At 36.3% G+C, this 16721-nt stretch overlaps 1 protein-coding gene across 1 annotated transcript in view; it reads left to right on the forward strand.

The window, feature by feature from the left end:
• The window catches only part of WDR75 (WD repeat domain 75), a 36360-nt gene extending 19920 nt beyond the window's left edge, over positions 1-16440 (forward strand). Inside the window, exons 9-21 of the mRNA XM_017865478.1 lie at positions 3417-3575; positions 4629-4688; positions 4781-4896; positions 6025-6200; positions 7321-7478; positions 8372-8552; positions 9393-9487; positions 10232-10327; positions 10951-11120; positions 11713-11772; positions 15087-15233; positions 15621-15712; positions 16099-16440. Of these exons, the coding sequence (XP_017720967.1) occupies positions 3417-3575; positions 4629-4688; positions 4781-4896; positions 6025-6200; positions 7321-7478; positions 8372-8552; positions 9393-9487; positions 10232-10327; positions 10951-11120; positions 11713-11772; positions 15087-15233; positions 15621-15712; positions 16099-16303 (1715 nt within the window). The 3' untranslated portion in view covers positions 16304-16440. The remainder of the gene's footprint in view (positions 1-3416; positions 3576-4628; positions 4689-4780; positions 4897-6024; positions 6201-7320; positions 7479-8371; positions 8553-9392; positions 9488-10231; positions 10328-10950; positions 11121-11712; positions 11773-15086; positions 15234-15620; positions 15713-16098) is intronic.
• Positions 16441-16721: the final 281 nt, after the last annotated feature.

The raw sequence follows: 16721 nt of genomic DNA on the forward strand, positions 1-16721 counted from the left end.
ACCAAAAACAATAGCAACAAATGCCGGAATTGACAAATGGGATCTAATTAAACTAAAGAGCTTCTGTACAGCAAAAGAAACTACCATCAGAGTGAACAGGCAACCTACAGAATGGGAGAACATTTTTGCAATCTGCCCATCTGACAAAGGGCTAATACCCAGAATCTACAAAGAACTCAATCAAATTTACAAGAAAAAAATCAACCCCATCAAAAAGTGGGCGAAGGGTATGAACAGACACTTCTCAAAAGAAGACATTTATGCAGCCAACAGACACATGAAAAAATGCTCATCATCACTGGCCATCAGAGAAATGCAGATCAAAACCATAATAAGGTACCATCTCATACAAGTTAGAATGGCGATCATTAAAAAGTCAGGAAACAACAGGTGCTGGAGAGGATGTGGAGAAACAGAAACACTTTTACACTGTTGGTGGGACTATCAACTAGTTTAACCATTGTGGAAGACAGTGTGGCAATTCCTCAAGGATCTAGAACTAGAAATACCATTTGACCCAGCCATCCCATTACTGAGTATCTACCCAAAGGAGTATAAATCATGCTACTATAAAGACACATGCACACATATGTGTATTGCAGCACTATTCACAATAGCAAAGACTTGGAACCAACCCAAATGTCCATCAATGATAGACTAGATTAAGAAAATGTGGCACATATACACCATGGAATACTATGCAGCCATAAAAAAAGGATGAGTTCATGTCCTTTGCAGGGACATGGATGAAGCTGGAAACCATCATTCTGAGGAAACTATCACAAGGACAAAACCAAACACCGCATGTTCTCACTCATAGGTGGGAATTGAACAATGAGAACACTTGGTCATAGGATGGGGAACATCACACACCGGGGCCTGTCGTGGCGTGGGGGGAGGGGGGAGGGATAGCATTAGGAGAAATACCTAATGTCAATGACAAGTTAATGGGTGCAGCACACCAACATGGCACATCTGTACATATGTAACAAACCTGCACGTTGTGCACGTGTACCCTAGAACTTTAATAATAATTTAAAAAATGAGAAACCAGGAAAAGTGATTTTTCTTTCTGCAGGTCTTCCTAGAGACTGAAAGGACAAGTCTTAGATGGTACCATATGCTGTGGGATCCTTAGAGGCTTACTTAGGTTTAATGCCCAGAAGTCCCAGGAAATAAGAGGCACCTTCAACCTGATTATGGTTTGGGGAGTAATGACTAGTGTATGGAGACAATGTAGACTACTTATTTGTATTCTCTACTCTCCTTCCCACTCCACACCCTGAAAATACTAGTGAGTGCTTGGTATCCTTATGTGCACATCTGTATATGTTCCAGGCAGGGTCTGTTTTTTGTTTTTGTTTTTTTTTCTTTTAAGACAAGGTCTCATTTTGTCACCCAAGCCGGATTACAGTGGCACCATCTTGGCACACTGCAACCTCGACTTCCTGGGCTCAAGCGGTCCTCCCACCTCAGCCCCCTAAGTAGCTGGGACTACAGACACGCACCACCACCCCCAGCTAATTATTTGTATTTTTGTAGAGACAGGGTTTAACCGTGTTGCCAGGCTGGTCTCAAACTCCTGACCTCAGACGATCCCCCCGCCTCTGCCTCCTGAAGTGCTGGGATTACAGGCGTGAGCTACTGTGCCCGGCCGCGATTTGAATTCTTGATGTTATATTTCAAGTAGCATGAATATTTTAAAATGAGAAATAATGGTTACAGTATGTAGTTTTCAGTGAAATGTCCTTGCTGACTATGTAGGTATGAGTTAATAGAAAAAGAAAAAAATAGCTGTGTAACTGTAAAAGAAATACAGATTTTAGTTGTTGTTGAAAACTTTATAACTTAAGGCATATATGAACTGTATGCACAATGTATCATATGGGTATATATCAGATTAAACTTCTTAATTTTCTTTGTGTACATCACAACTACATACCTTTAGTCTTCTGTTTAGCTGGATTTTATCAGCCTGCAGCTTTAGAAAATTTGATAAAAACCCCATTATCAACCAGTGATCTTTAAAACCAGTCATTTTAGATTCATGAAAGAATGAAAAATGGTTATTTGATGGAATACTTTTGAGAAAACAGTCTGAAACAGTGTCCTATCTATCCATGTAGTCATTAAGACAGTCTCTTGCAGGCTTTTGTTTGTTTTCAAACCATTAGATTTAAGTGGCCACATTTGACTGGTGGCTACCGTGTTGACAATACAGCTATTGATCAGTTTGAGGAGAATTGATGTTTTTATAGTATTGAGTATTTTAATTTGTAATCATAATAAATACTTTTCCACTTTTTAGGTCTTTATCTCCGTGAGTTAGGATTTTTTTTTCTGTAGGGTTGTCACATATATTTTTCACTAGACATTTGATGGTCTTTTGATAGTATTTTTTACTTTATATTCTAATTGACTTGCTAGTATTTAAAAATAAAATTGATTGTTGTATATTTCTCTTATAATCAGCTAAATTTACTTATTCTGTAAGTTTATCTGTAAACTATTTTGGCTGTGCCTTGATGTAGTCATGCTGTCTGTGAACATGGAAGTGATTATTTCCTTCTTTCCGATCCTTAAGCCTTTCTGGTTTCATTTCAGTGCACTAGACATCCAGTTAACATTGAATCAAAATGGTAATAGTATTCTTAATCACAAAGGGAAAGTTTTCGATAGTTTAACTTGTAGTGTGGTGTTTGCTATAGATGTTATCCAAGTATTCTTGATGAGATTCAAAGGGTCCCATCCATTCCTGAGTTTCTGAGAGGTGTTATCATGAATGGGTATAGAATTCTGTCATTTGCTTTTTCTGCATCTATTCAAATAATCATGATTTTTTCCTTTTGTTCTGTAAGTGGGGTTACATTAATTTATTTTTCAGCTGTTAAAGTAATCCCATGCTTGCAGTAAACTCTGTGATGACATGATATCCATTTAATATATCATTGGTATAGTATTTTGCTTGAGAGTTTTCATCTGTCGTGAAATTGGCTTGTATTTTTTATATACATATAATATTTTTGGTATAGTGTTACTAGGATCTTGTGAAGCAAATTAGGAAGTGTCCTCTTTTGGTTACATGTAAGAGTGTAAAATTGGTTTATTTCTTAAGTGTTTCGAAAAATTTATTAGTAAAGCTGTCTTGTCCTGAAAGATGTTTGTTTGTCCAGCTTTTCTAGTTGTCGACAGAAGAGTTTGTCAGCAACAAATTAATCAGATATCACTGGAAAAAAAATTCCTGAACCAGTGATCATTTGTCTTCAGAGTATATTAAAACATATGAAGATACTTTTTATAGCTTTAAACGAGTTAATTTCTCTAGTACGGTAGGAAAAATAAAGTGTTAATTATATTTTTCTTTCTCTTTTTTCCCCAAAACACCGTCCTTTTAATTTCTTTGAATGGATATAAAGGCACCAGCCTGCTGAGTGGCGGTTGTGAATCTGTACTTGTAGAGTGGCGTGATGCAACAGAGAAGAATAAGGAGTTTCTCCCACGTTTAGGAGCTACTATTGAACATATCTCAGTCTCGCCTGCAGGAGATTTATTCTGCACTTCTCACTCTGATAATAGTAAGTCTAAACTTTTATTGTGAGGAAATATATAAACACCATAAATTAGCTAGCATCTATAGGGAACAGAGAATAAAGAGACATAAAACTAAGAGTAGCATATGAGATTTAATAAGCCTTCTTTTCCTTGCATTACTCCTCTCATATCCACCCCCCTCTACCCCCAGGCATCACCAGAATTCAACGTTTTTGAGAATTATTTTTATAAAGTGGAGGCTAAGTATATTTGGTTATTGATGTGCCACTTACATTTTCAAAGTCTTTTAGTGTGGGATGACGTGGGGAAGTAAAGGGAAGGTTTGGAAGTGGGCATTGGTGCTTTCATAAACCTGGCATTTTCAAAAGAATACTGCAAGATTCTCTTTTGATACAGCTGTTACCTCAGGGCCGGAGTTCTGTAGATTTGATAGAAATAGAGGCGGTCTTGTATTTCTCCAAAACTTTGTTCAACCAGTGACTGCTCAGCCTAGACTATGGTGTCTTTGTAAATCCACTTCCTTTTCTTTCAAAAAAGAACATAACTGTGAGCAGTCCATTTAGTGGCATGAAAAAGTTAAACTATCTTTATTAGATATATTCTTTATAGATTTTGCATTAACACTTAAAATGTGTTAATAGGCACAACTAATAAAAAACTTAAAGACTCCAACAGAAAAGCCCCTATCCCCACCCTAGATTTTCCACTAAATCACAAAATATATTCCTGATTTTCTAGTACTACTCTGAGTTCATTGAACTTACTGGATTGTTTTGTATTCTGGTATATTTCAGAATGATATAAACTCAGATGACTCCTTTACCTTGAAGCTCTAACCCAGGGGTGTCCAATCTTTTGGCTTCCCTGAGCCACATTGGAAGAAGAATTGTCTTGGGCCAGACATAAAATATGCTAACACTAATGATAGCTGATGAGCTAAAAATAATAATAATATAATGTTTTCAGAAAGTTTATGAATTTGTGTTGGGCTGCATAAAAAGCCACCCTGAGCCACAGGTTGGACAAGCTTTCTGTAACCTATTGATATTTAGATACCTATTTTTTTCTACCCACAGAGATAATAATTATTCACCGAAACCTTGAGGCATCCGCAGTAATTCAAGGCCTAGTGAAAGGTATTGCAGAACTCAGTGGATTTGGAATCATGAACATTTTAAAGAGTGCATATTTCTCTGATTTCACCTATAATTTGTCACTACTTCTGCAGATAGGAGTATCTTCACTGGTTTGATGATTGATCCAAGAACTAAAGCTTTGGTTTTAAATGGAAAGCCTGGCCACTTGCAGTTTTATTCTCTCCAGAGTGATAAACAGTTATACAATGTAAGATTTTGATTCATTAGCCTTGAAATTAATGAAAGCTCTTTATAATACCACTGGAGTCAAGCAGTTTGTTTAGTAGCCTTTAAAACAAGTTCCTGTGCATGTAATTACTTGAACATAGTATTATTCATGGTTACTTAGTTCAGTTGTTCAGAGCATGATTCCGTTGAGGCCACAGATTAAATGTAAGCCAGTTGGCACTCCTGCACTTGCTGTCTCTATCTTTTGTTTCAGAATGCCCTCCTATTAGCTGTCCCATACATCTGTGCCTTTGAGTCACAAGGATAAAGAAACAAAAATAGGTAGATTGTCAATACAAATTTGTATCTGCTTCGTAGTGAAACACTGTCATATTCACATATTGAAGATAAAATGTTCAGTGTCGATTAAAGAGGAACACTTCTTACAATCCTGATAAGTCCAATCCAGATGTTCCACTTTTCTTGTGCCCCACAGTACTCTTTATAGATCTCTGTCATAGCAGCTGTGACACTAGCTCTCTCACCGTGGCCTTTAGGCCCCCCAAAGAAAGGAAGCGTATTAATCTTTTTATGCTTATCTCAAGTATAATACCTGTAAATTGTAGGCATTTAGTACACTTAATAGTAGGCATTTTATTTACTTAGTATAGGCAAGGAAATGGGATTTTGTAAAAAAAAAAATAAAAATAAAAATAAAAAACATAAATAAATGCTGCCTACTTACATTGGCTATCTTTTTCATTTCTTAAAGACTGTAAGTTTATTTCTGTTCTGCTTGTTTCTAGTGATGGAGAATCTAGCCTTGAGATGATGTAAAGCTGTTTATTCTTAGAAACAAAAGAAAAGCACTACTATAAATTAACGGTTCTCTTGTATCATATAGTGGGTGTTAGTAATCGCTAATATTCAAGGTCATTGAAGAATAATTACCACCAAATTGATACTATATAATGTGTTCCCTTTTTTAATGACAAGTTTAGTGTCCACAGTAACAATTAGTTCATTTTTACCTTTATTTAAAAATCTATTACTATAGATTATAGAAGTTGTCTTGGATGTAGTTAATTATCATTCCTTGAATGCTGTAACATTTGTGTATTTATGTTAATAAACATTTTGGTTTTTTTGTTTTTTTTTTACTCATCAGTTAGATATTATACAGCAAGAATATATTAATGATTATGGTCTGATCCAAATTGAACTAACAAAGGCTGCGTTTGGCTGCTTTGGTAACTGGCTTGCAACAGTGGAACAGCGGCAAGAAAAGGAAACTGAGCTTGAATTGCAAATGAAACTATGGATGTATAATAAGAAAACACAAGGGTAATACTATCTGTGTAGCCACTTAATTTCAAAGTATAAAATATTTCACTTCCCATTTTACGGTTTCAATTGTCTTTAAGATGTTTCATCTTGACAAGGTTTAGATTTAGAGAAATGGGAGAGGTGTTATTCTAATAAAACCTTTAAGCTTTCTGCTCTGAGAAGGCACTGGTGTCCTCTAAATCATAATGTCATCTCATAATGCATAAAGACACATGGAAAAGTGACACCTCCTCAAGGGCATAATACCAAATTCTAGGCAAATCCAGGATTAGAATGCAAATGTTCCCGTGCACTTCCATAAACAGCATACTGCCTTTGGAAAAGAGGGAGTATAGGTGGAAGTGTAGCGTAGTATAGTATAGCGTGGATGTTGTGATTAGATAAGGAATCCACTCTCGTACTGTGGCTATAATAACCATTTATCAAATCTTTGCTGTGTGCCAAGAACTTGGCTTACAGCTTTGTACCCATTGTCTTACTCTTCAAAAGAACACTGTAAGATAAGCCTGTTGTCTATATTTTATAGGTGAAGAAATAGGCCCAGAGAGATTAAGTGGTTGTCCCTAGTCACTGTTTTTATAACCTGTGCTTTTTTAAAATCACAACCCTATGCTGCCTTGATGTTCTTTTAAGAACACAGTCCTAGTTATCTTTAATTCATAGCGTTGCCCTCTAAGCTCGAAACAAGCTTTAAGGCCATTTAGGTGACTAAAAATAGTAAATAATGACCAGCCAGTTTGACTAAGTAGTTTCCTGTCTATTTTTCCTTGGCCCAAGTGGGTCGTTTCACAGCCATTCCATTTTTTATTTTCAAAAGTAGGCAGGAATCTGGGTTCTATACAAGTTCCTGCAGAGTTTGATAGAGTAGGCTTTTGAGTATCATTGATTGGTGACCTGTTTTATCCTCATTTTGTACCAGTGGGTTGACTACTACACATATTAGAACTCTGCATCCTGTGGCCATTAAAGGTAGAGCACTCAATTGTTTGTCATTCTAGGTGATTATCAGTTGCCTATTGTTCAAGATGCTATTATAAAATGTACAGCATGTCAGAAATTCTTCTATACATCACTTTGTCCTCATGCAAGAATAAATTTGTGGTTTCCTTCCCGCTAGGTTTATTCTTAACACTAAGATTAACATGCCACACGAAGACTGCATTACAGCTCTCTGTTTCTGCAATGCAGAAAAATCTGAACAGCCCACCTTGGTTACAGCTAGCAAAGATGGTTACTTCAAAGTGTGGATATTAACAGATGACTCTGATATATACAGTACGTTAATTAAATATGTTATGTTTAAAGTGTGCACAATTTTAGGAATTAATTTCTTTTTCTCATGACTTGTATCCATCCTGGGAGGACATTTTCTACTTTATTGAATTCTACAGGATATTGCTTAATTTTAATAGATTTAAGAGATTACATTTTACATGCCTCTTTCCTCAAATTTGTTCTTTTTAAATGGCATTCTTGATTAATCATGTGCTGATTATTCTGTTTTTTTAGGGTAAAGTAAAAGGGGCTTTTACCAAGAGTCCTTTCACTCCTCCACTAGAGGGAGGTCAAGGTCTCCAGGAGAGGGCATAAATTTCAAAACAGTCAGATTTTGTAGCAATTCTGACTTAAAGAAGTTGTGGGGAACAGGTTTTTTTGTTTTGTGCCTTTGTTTCTTTCTTATTTTTTATTTGTGTGTGTATCTTTGTTTCTTAATCCCTACTGCTTATAATGTCCCTTGTTTAGCAGTCTTCCTTTAACAGTGGGGGATACATTCCAAGAGCCCCCCCGCCCCACCGCCCTAGTTGATGCCTGAAACTGCAGATAGTACTGAACCCTATATATACTGTTTTTCCTATACATACATATAGGAATAAACTAGTTTAATTTATAAATTAGGCACAGTAAGAGGTTAATAACTAATAATAGAATGATTACAATAATATACTATAATAAAAGTTAAGTGAATATGTGTGTGCTCTGTCTCCGCCTTTCTCTGTCTTTCAAAATATCTTTTTGTACTGTACTCAGCTATTTTCAGACCTCAGTTGACCCCCGGGAACTGAAACCACAGAAAGTGAACCCTCAGATAACGGGAGCCTAGGGGGAACTACTGTAGCATTCTCTAGCATTTACACAATTTCTGAACATTGTGGCTTATATTTCCACAGAAAAAGCTGTTGGCTGGACCTGTGACTTTGTTGGTAGTTATCACAAATATCAAGCAACTAACTGTTGTTTCTCCGAAGATGGTTCTTTACTAGCTGTTAGTTTTGAGGAAATAGTCACAATATGGGATTCTGTAACATGGGAACTTAAATGTACATTTTGCCAACGAGCTGGGAAAATAAGGTAGGTAAATCATTTGGGAAGCATGTAGTGCTATTTTTTAACTTGTTTAAGCAAGTCTTAACACTTTAGTAGTCATTTATGCCCTCTCCAAAAGTAGCCTGAAGGTCAGTGGGGCAAGCTGAAAAGCCAAAAATGCTGGAAAGCCAAAAATTCTGAGTTCACAAAGTGTGCCAACATTTCTGAAATTCAGGTTAACATTTAACTCTTGGCCTACATATTTTTTCTTTGGAATACTTTCATGGATGTGCTGAATGATAACAGAAGCCATACATAAGCCTCAGGGGATCCAAACCTTCTTATTTTCTGTGTATCCCCATAAAAACCATGTTATGTGCCAGCCTCATTGTTTCTGAGAGGCACAGGGGAAAGTAGCAGAAGCATTTTCAGGTACTGCTTCAGGTAGTTGGTCCTGAGGACGGAATCAGATGCCTACTGAGATCGTTTCTAATTGCCAGCAAGTCTGATTCTAAATTTACTTTGTAAAACTTTCTTCAGAATTGAAATTACAAGTTTTCTTCTTCTCGGTAAATAAAGTAGGATTTTTGTCAGATGACTTTGTACATTTCATGTACATTCTCTGTTACATGTTAATTGGTATACTGCACAGTGTGTTAAAGAATTGGTCATCTGATCTATTTTCCTAAAGAAATAGTTAAATAAACCCTTCCTTTTGTACTCCTTAGACACTTTTTTCTTCAGGATAATTATAAACAAAAACATACGTGTCTATATTAAAATCTGCATTACATAGAACTAATACAGCCAAGGGAAACCTGCAGTTCTTTGTAACTGAATTTGATAGAACTGACTGTTGCTAACTTCCTTGTGGTTTTAATCTAGGCACCTTTGCTTTGGGAGATTGACATGTTCAAAGTATCTACTTGGTGCTACTGAAAATGGCATTCTTTGCTGTTGGAATCTGCTGAGTTGTGCATGTAAGATTTTTTTTACTCTAAAGTAATCTAGCAAAGCACATAGGGAGTTGACATTAAACTTTGGCATTTTAGGACTTAGGGATCATATCATCAGGTCTGTACTTGGAATAGTCAGTTTTTTACATGACATATTATACCACCAAAATTTGGAATACTGAGCCTGTAATAGACATTTTTTATTAACTGCTTAATTGTTGGTAAGTCGTCTTCCATTATCCTTACCTTTTCCTACTGTTCTCATTGTGTGTGACTTTCTGATGCCCTCCATATCCCCATCCTCATGACAATTTGAATAATGTTTTCTGCTCATTTTTAATGCTTACTAATCTGCATTACCCATCTATCACAGTCCTAACAAATGTGAACATTTTACCCATTTGAGTGTATGTCTGGAAGGCATAGTAGTTGCTTATTAATGAATGTGTGCGGTAACTTTTTTCAGTATTCTTTACAGTTAACTCTGGTTAACATACTGCCCACATTTAACAGCATCAGAAAAGCACTAGACATAAATTACAATGAAATAATAATCTTTTCATAGTTTGTACAAGGAGCGCTAAAGTTCCAGTGTGTTTTTCTTTCGGCCTCTCACTTTAGTGCAGCCTTCCACAGATCATTTCAGTGTGTCTCCATGTGTGTTAGTTGGAAGCATAAGATTCCTCTTCCTAAGAATAATAGAAGTTTTTTAAAGCTTTTGGTAAATCTTTCCTTAGAAGTGAATCACCTTTTTTTTTTCCCCCTCAGTGGAATGGAATGCAAAATTAAATGTTAGAGTTATGGAACCTGATCCTAATTCAGAGAATATTGCAGCAATCTCTCAGTCTTCAGTGGGTTCAGACTGTAAGTACAAACCACACTTTGTAGTAAGAGAATATCTATGACCTAAGTTTTCTTCTTAATATAATTTGAGTCAAACTTGCCTTCAAATCAGATGTTAATTGGAAGCCATTTTGCTTGAGGCACGGCCCTTCCTTGCCCTAACACTTTGTCATTGTGTGCATCCATACTTAGTTCTAGGAGAGCTCCAATACGTTTCTTATTTTTCCACAAGCCAGTTCCTACTCAGTCTTTAAAATTCAGGAGATTTCACCACTTTGACACATTCCCAACTGCCCCTGAGAAGCTTTAATTGGTCATGCTCTGTGTTCTTGAAGCAGTTTCTACATATCTCATTTCTAATACTTACAGACAAAATACTACTGTGGTTTCTGTCTTCTGCAGTAGGTCCTGGCCTCTGGAGCAGGAATTCTTCTTTCTCTTTTTCATCCTCATAGCCTTCATTCCTAACCTGCCTGGCCCATAGTAGGCACACAGTAGATACCTCTTGAATCAGCCTAAAACAGTCATGACTTGGGCCAGTTACTCAATGGGGTGAGTCCCAGGATTAGTTTAATCTGCCAGTCTAAGGCTAGAACTAACCTTTTCAGGCAAAATGTTATTGTCTCTTTGTTTTTTTCCTCTAGTGTTTGTATTTAAACCTAGTGAGCCAAGGCCATTGTATATTCAAAAGGGTATCTCCAGAGAGGAAGTCCAGTGGGGAGTGTTTGTTCCACGAGATGTCCCTGAATCTTTCACCTCAGAAGCTTACCAGTGGCTAAATAGATCCCAGTTTTACTTCCTAACAAAATCACAGGTAACTGCGCCCCTCAAGAAAGGCAATCACTTTGTACATGGAATTTTAGACTGATAGCCCATGACTGTTGGTGTGAGTTTGTTCTAGGTGAAATAACTTCATTAAAGGATTATTTCCCCAAAAATTAGGTCTAATATGCTCAGTACAGCAGTATTATTAATGTAAATGTATTATCATTTTACCCCACACCTTTGAGGTTCCTTAGGTATTGCTTGCATTAACTCTGTGACAGCAAAAAAGCACAAGACAACTAAAATACTTTAAATTGCGTAAATCTTTTTTTTTTTTTTTTTTTTTTTTTTTTTTTTGTTTTTAGTGTTTGATTTGCCAATTTTTAAAATGGTGGGGCTTGAGTTTGGTCTGTCAGTTATTTTTTATTCATTACCATTTCTTAAGTATCTCTCAGACATAATCTTGTAACTCTCATAGTGGTTATTAAATAAGTTTAAATCTTTTATTCCTTTTCCATTGTCAAATATATATATCAAAATGAAAAATTTGACCTTCCCATTTTTTAACACCCCGTAACACCTTGTTTAGGTTTGCACTCTACAGTTTGTCTTTTGCATCATTAATTGATCTCTCTTTTCAGAGTTTATTGACATTCAGTACAAAGTCTCCAGAAGAAAAACTCACACCAACAAGCAAACAGGTATGTTTTAGCCATTCATAGCAGGATGTATTGCCTACCTGAAAGGATACAATTACCTTTTAGAAGTCAACTATGAGAAAAATATTTCACTTGACCCTAAAATGGAATTAAAAGTCATATGCTTATAAACTGATATGTCTCTCTTGAAAGTTTTAATGCTCTTTTAAAATTGTTTTAATTTATAATATCGGTAACATACGCTTCTGATTTAAAGAGTCAGATATTTTAGGCTCTTCAGAAAAAACTTCTCCAACACCACTACTATTACCCTCAAAGACAATCACTCTCAAATCTTTTAGCTGAAGTTTTTTTTTAACTCTGACTCTCTAAGAAATCTCTAAGAAATGTTTATATTTCTAATTATAGATTTTTCAGATTTAGGTATTATCTGTTAACTCTGATCTATTGAAGCTGAATTTTTAACCCTTTTTTACATCAGCACTGCTTGCATATACACAACACACACTTTCCCTACTTGTCCCCCCAATTTTTCCCATATGGGTAAATGTTAAATAGGTTAGTTTAGTAGTCATTGTCATAGCTGTGTTAACACAATTCATAGCCAAGCCATGTAGTAGTAATAGGCAGATTGTTTTTCCTTTTGTGACCAAGTTTTTATTTTCTCTGGAGTTAATGATTGCCTTCTTTTTTCATTTGCTTAGTTTTCTATTCTCATGTAATTCAACCCAAATTCTGCTCAAGTTGTATAAGTCTTCTCTGAGTGTTTTCAGATACATTAGGTATTTTTTCAAGTCATGAAGGATTATTTCCAAGAGCCTTCTGACTGTCTTCAATCTGGACTGATTGCTCTGGAAACCTGCTACAGAGTAGTCATCCTAGCATCTATATTCACCATCATTCTGGGGATTTATTTGACCTCTACTCTATTAGTGGCATAGTTTTTCTCTTTCTTTGGTCACTCCCCCGTTTTGGTGAAGCATTCTTTTAGTGCATTGGAGGTCAATTTAAGACCTTGCATGTTTGGAAATGTTTTTATTCTCTTTCACTTGATTATTATAGAGTTGTAGGTTGAAAATCATTCTTGCAGAACTTTGACATTATTTTCCTATTATTTTATAATTTCCAGTATTACTAGAAGTTCAATACCATTCTTTTTCTTGTTCCTTTATCTGTAACTTGGCTTGTTTATTTTCCTTTAAAACTCATTGGATTAATTTAATAATTTTTTGTTATTTACTGTATGCCAGGGACCATTCTAGACCCTTGGGATACAGTAGTGAGAAAAGTAGTCAAGTCCCTACAAATTTATGGTATTCACAGTCCACCAGAAGATCGAGACAGTAAACAACATGCATTAAGTAAAATATGGAATAGAGAAGGTGGTAAGAATTACGGTGGAGTGGGGGATAGATGAAAAGATGGCATGCATGGGATGCAGCTTGTAATTTTAAACAGAGAAGTCTAGGTAGGCCTTTTTGAAAAGATTCTGACTTTTTATCTGAGTTACATATAGGGCCCCTTGGAGGGTTTTGAGTAGAGAACTAAGGAGGAGCTAATTACTTCTTTCCCTATATTTTCTCTATTCTTTTCTAAAACTCCTATTATTTAGTGCTGGACCTTCTAAAATGGTTCTCTATTATTCTTATTGTTTTACCTATTTTTGTTTGTTTTCTGGAAGATTTCCTCATCTTTATCATCAAATCTTTTTTTCATTTTCATGGTCTGTTTCCATCACATTTTTGTTTGGTTTTGGTTTGTTTTGGTTGCTGCCTTTCATCTAGAGGTTTTCATCAGAGTCTGATGATTCTTGACTGTCTTTGGATTTAAAAGTGGGTTAAAAAGCCACTTGGAAGCTCTCTGCCTGTGCAGAACTTACCCCTGGCTTCCACTATGTGAGCTAATTTATTTAGACAATCTCAAATGTCATTATAATTGACCCTTGAGCAACATAGAGATTGAAAACCTATGTATAACTTTTGACTTCCCAAAACTTAATCTGAAGCCTTACCGATAACAGTTAATTTGTGTTATATGTGTTATATACTGTATTCTTACAACAAAGTAAGCTAGAGGAAAAAAAAATGTTAAGAAAATCATAAGGAGGCCGGGCACGGTGGTTCATGCCTGTAATCCCAGCACTTTGCGAGGCCAGGGCAGGTGGATCACTTGAGGTCAGGAGTTCAAGACCAGCCTGGCCAACATGGCAAAACCCCATCTCTACTAAAAATACAAAAATTAGCCTGGCATGGTGGTGGACGCCTGTAATCCCACCTACTCGAGGGGCTGAGGCAGGAGAATCACTTGAACCTGGGAGGTAGAGGTTGCAGTGAGCCTAGGTCATACCTCTGTACTCCAGCCTGGGTGACAGAATGAGACTCTGTCTCAAAAAAAATAAAAAATATTATAAGGAAAAGAAAAATATGTTTATTCATTAAGTGGAAATAGATCATCACAAAGGTCTTCATCCTTATCTTCACATCAAGTAGGCTAAGGAAGAAAAGGGGTTGATGTTGCCATCTCAGCTCTGGCAGAAATAGAAGAAACTTGACATAGCCATGTTATTCGAACCCTTCTTATTCCAAGGTCAGCTGTATCTTTAGGTCTTACTTAGGCTGGTCAAATTAACCATATAAAATTATTCTGCATTCTTGCCTGAAGGACTTAGACCTGCCTGCCAGTGTTCTGAGAACCCCCTAATGAAGTACAACTGCCTAGATATGAAGATACCACCACCACTGCTACCCATACCCAGCCTAAAGACCTAGAGCCCTCTGCTGTGGCTGAGGAGGAGCTGTAGGAATCTGGGTGCTTTCTAAATAGACTTTTGACCAGCCCATCTGGTTTGTCTAGTCCCATTTTCACCCCACATACAGAGTTACTATTATTACCAACTCCTGAGCATGTGCAGGATTCTGTAGTATGAACTGGGATGCTTGGCTTTCCCTACAGCCAGCTTGAATTGTGCTTTCTCAGCTCTACTGAGCTCAACACCATCCTTCAGCCTGCTCTCCAGCTTCCAACATGTTACTGTTGAGGCCTTTTCCCTCATTTTCTATCATTGTGAGTATGTGCCCTTTGAAAACCCTTTTGCTGTCATTTTTGTGGGATTTGGTGAAGAACTAGTGGTAAATGCATGTTTTATTCTGTCATCTAAGTGTCCACTGTTAGCTCTTCTCATAAGTGCGATGCTAGGCCTCAGTTGCTTTCTCTGTGAAATGAGAGAATCATACTAGCTGGATAATTTGCAAAATCCCTTTCCTCACAGACTTATGATTCTGTAGTACTTACTGTTAAGTCAAAAGCAGTTCTTCCTTTTTTCTGAAATAATTTCCCTTTGTCTTAAATCCTTACAGCTGTTAGCAGAAGAAAGTCTTCCCACAACCCCATTTTATTTCATATTGGGAAAACACAGGCAACACCAGGATGAAAAATTAAATGAAACTTTAGAGAATGAGCTGGTACAACTACCCTTAACAGAAAACATACCCGCAGTTAGTGAGGTAAGTAATTATGAAAGCAAACCATGTGAAACAGATTAAATGCACTTAAAGCACCCGAAGCTGGAGTTTTGACACAGTCAATCTGTAATTTGTATGCTGTACAACTTTAATACCCAAATAAATAACTAACAACAAACTGAATAAGTTAACCTTGTGATCTGGGATTGTTTTGGCCTGGACCTGGGGTAGGGGTAGAGGTGGTTGTTGGCATAAATGTAGGAAGGTAGAAATGCATTTTTCTTTGGTTTGGCTTTTGTATGGGGAAAGCTTTTTCACGTTTCACTCTTGGCATTTACAATAAAAAGGCCTCCGTGAGGACACTGTAGGAACAGACTGCGGTGGAGAATGACCTTTTTAACTGCAACTCTGTTTTCTGTTTGACTCCAGCTTCTTCACACTCCAGCCCATGTCCTGCCATCTGCTGCTTTCCTGTGCTCCATGTTTGTAAATTCATTGCTGCTGTCTAAAGAGACTAAGAGGTAAAGTAGTTCTTAAGACAGGTTTAGATCCACTGTTTTGGGAAACAGGATGGTGTTTATCCTTTTTTAGAGTATTCTTCCACTGTATTTCTTTTTATTTCATAAACTTTAAAACTGATTTAAAGGCTATAGGATTGTTAAGTAAAATATATTGAAAATAAGTTTCAAAAAAGATCTTTGTGTGTTTTAAGGGTTTGGTACGTAATTTAAAATTACACTTTTGTAAATTCACCTGCTCTTTTATAAATAACCCATAATTTTAAAGTGTACTTAGTAAGAAAAGTCTTCATTTACTTTGTATGGTATTCCTACATAGGTATCAAATTAGAAAGTTACTGTTTAGAAACTTTTGTTAATAGTGTTTTTTTATTCTGTTATTGTTAAAGTGCTAAAGAAATTCCTGAAGATGTAGATATGGAAGAAGAAAAAGAAAGTGAAGATTCAGACGAAGAAAATGATTTTATCGAAAAGGTCCAGGATACAAATAACACAGGTTTAGGAGAAGACATTATACATCAGTTGTCAAAATCTGAAGAAAAAGAACTGAGAAAATTTAGGAAAATAGACTACAGCTGGATAGCTGCCCTTTAGGCCTTGGAGATGGGGAGGATTCCTGGACTTTGTGTTTTTGATTGTATGTTGATATTCCAAAAACATCTATTTTAATGTTATTTCTGTTCTAAAACAAGATAATAAATATTAAGCTTTGCTTTTAAGAAAACATAATATGAACATGTATTTGCATCATGCTTTAGAGTTACTGGACCACTGATATACCACATCATCTCATTTTTTTATTTTGAGTCACACGTCAGCCTTATAAAACAAGTAGGTATTTTCTTCACAGGTGATACAGCAGAACTGAGACTTGAACTGTACAGCATATGTCCCCTTAGCTGCAGTTTGGAGATACGAAAAGTTTTGAAAATTAAAAGTCTTTGTTGATATAATTGTCTTAAGTTTAACACTGAAATTCATTTGGTGGCCAAATATGACCTGAGCTGGAGTG

Source organism: Rhinopithecus bieti, unplaced genomic scaffold (genome assembly GCF_001698545.2).
Source record: "Rhinopithecus bieti isolate Rb0 unplaced genomic scaffold, ASM169854v2 scaffold_2827, whole genome shotgun sequence".
Classification (NCBI taxonomy): Eukaryota; Metazoa; Chordata; class Mammalia; order Primates; family Cercopithecidae; genus Rhinopithecus; species Rhinopithecus bieti.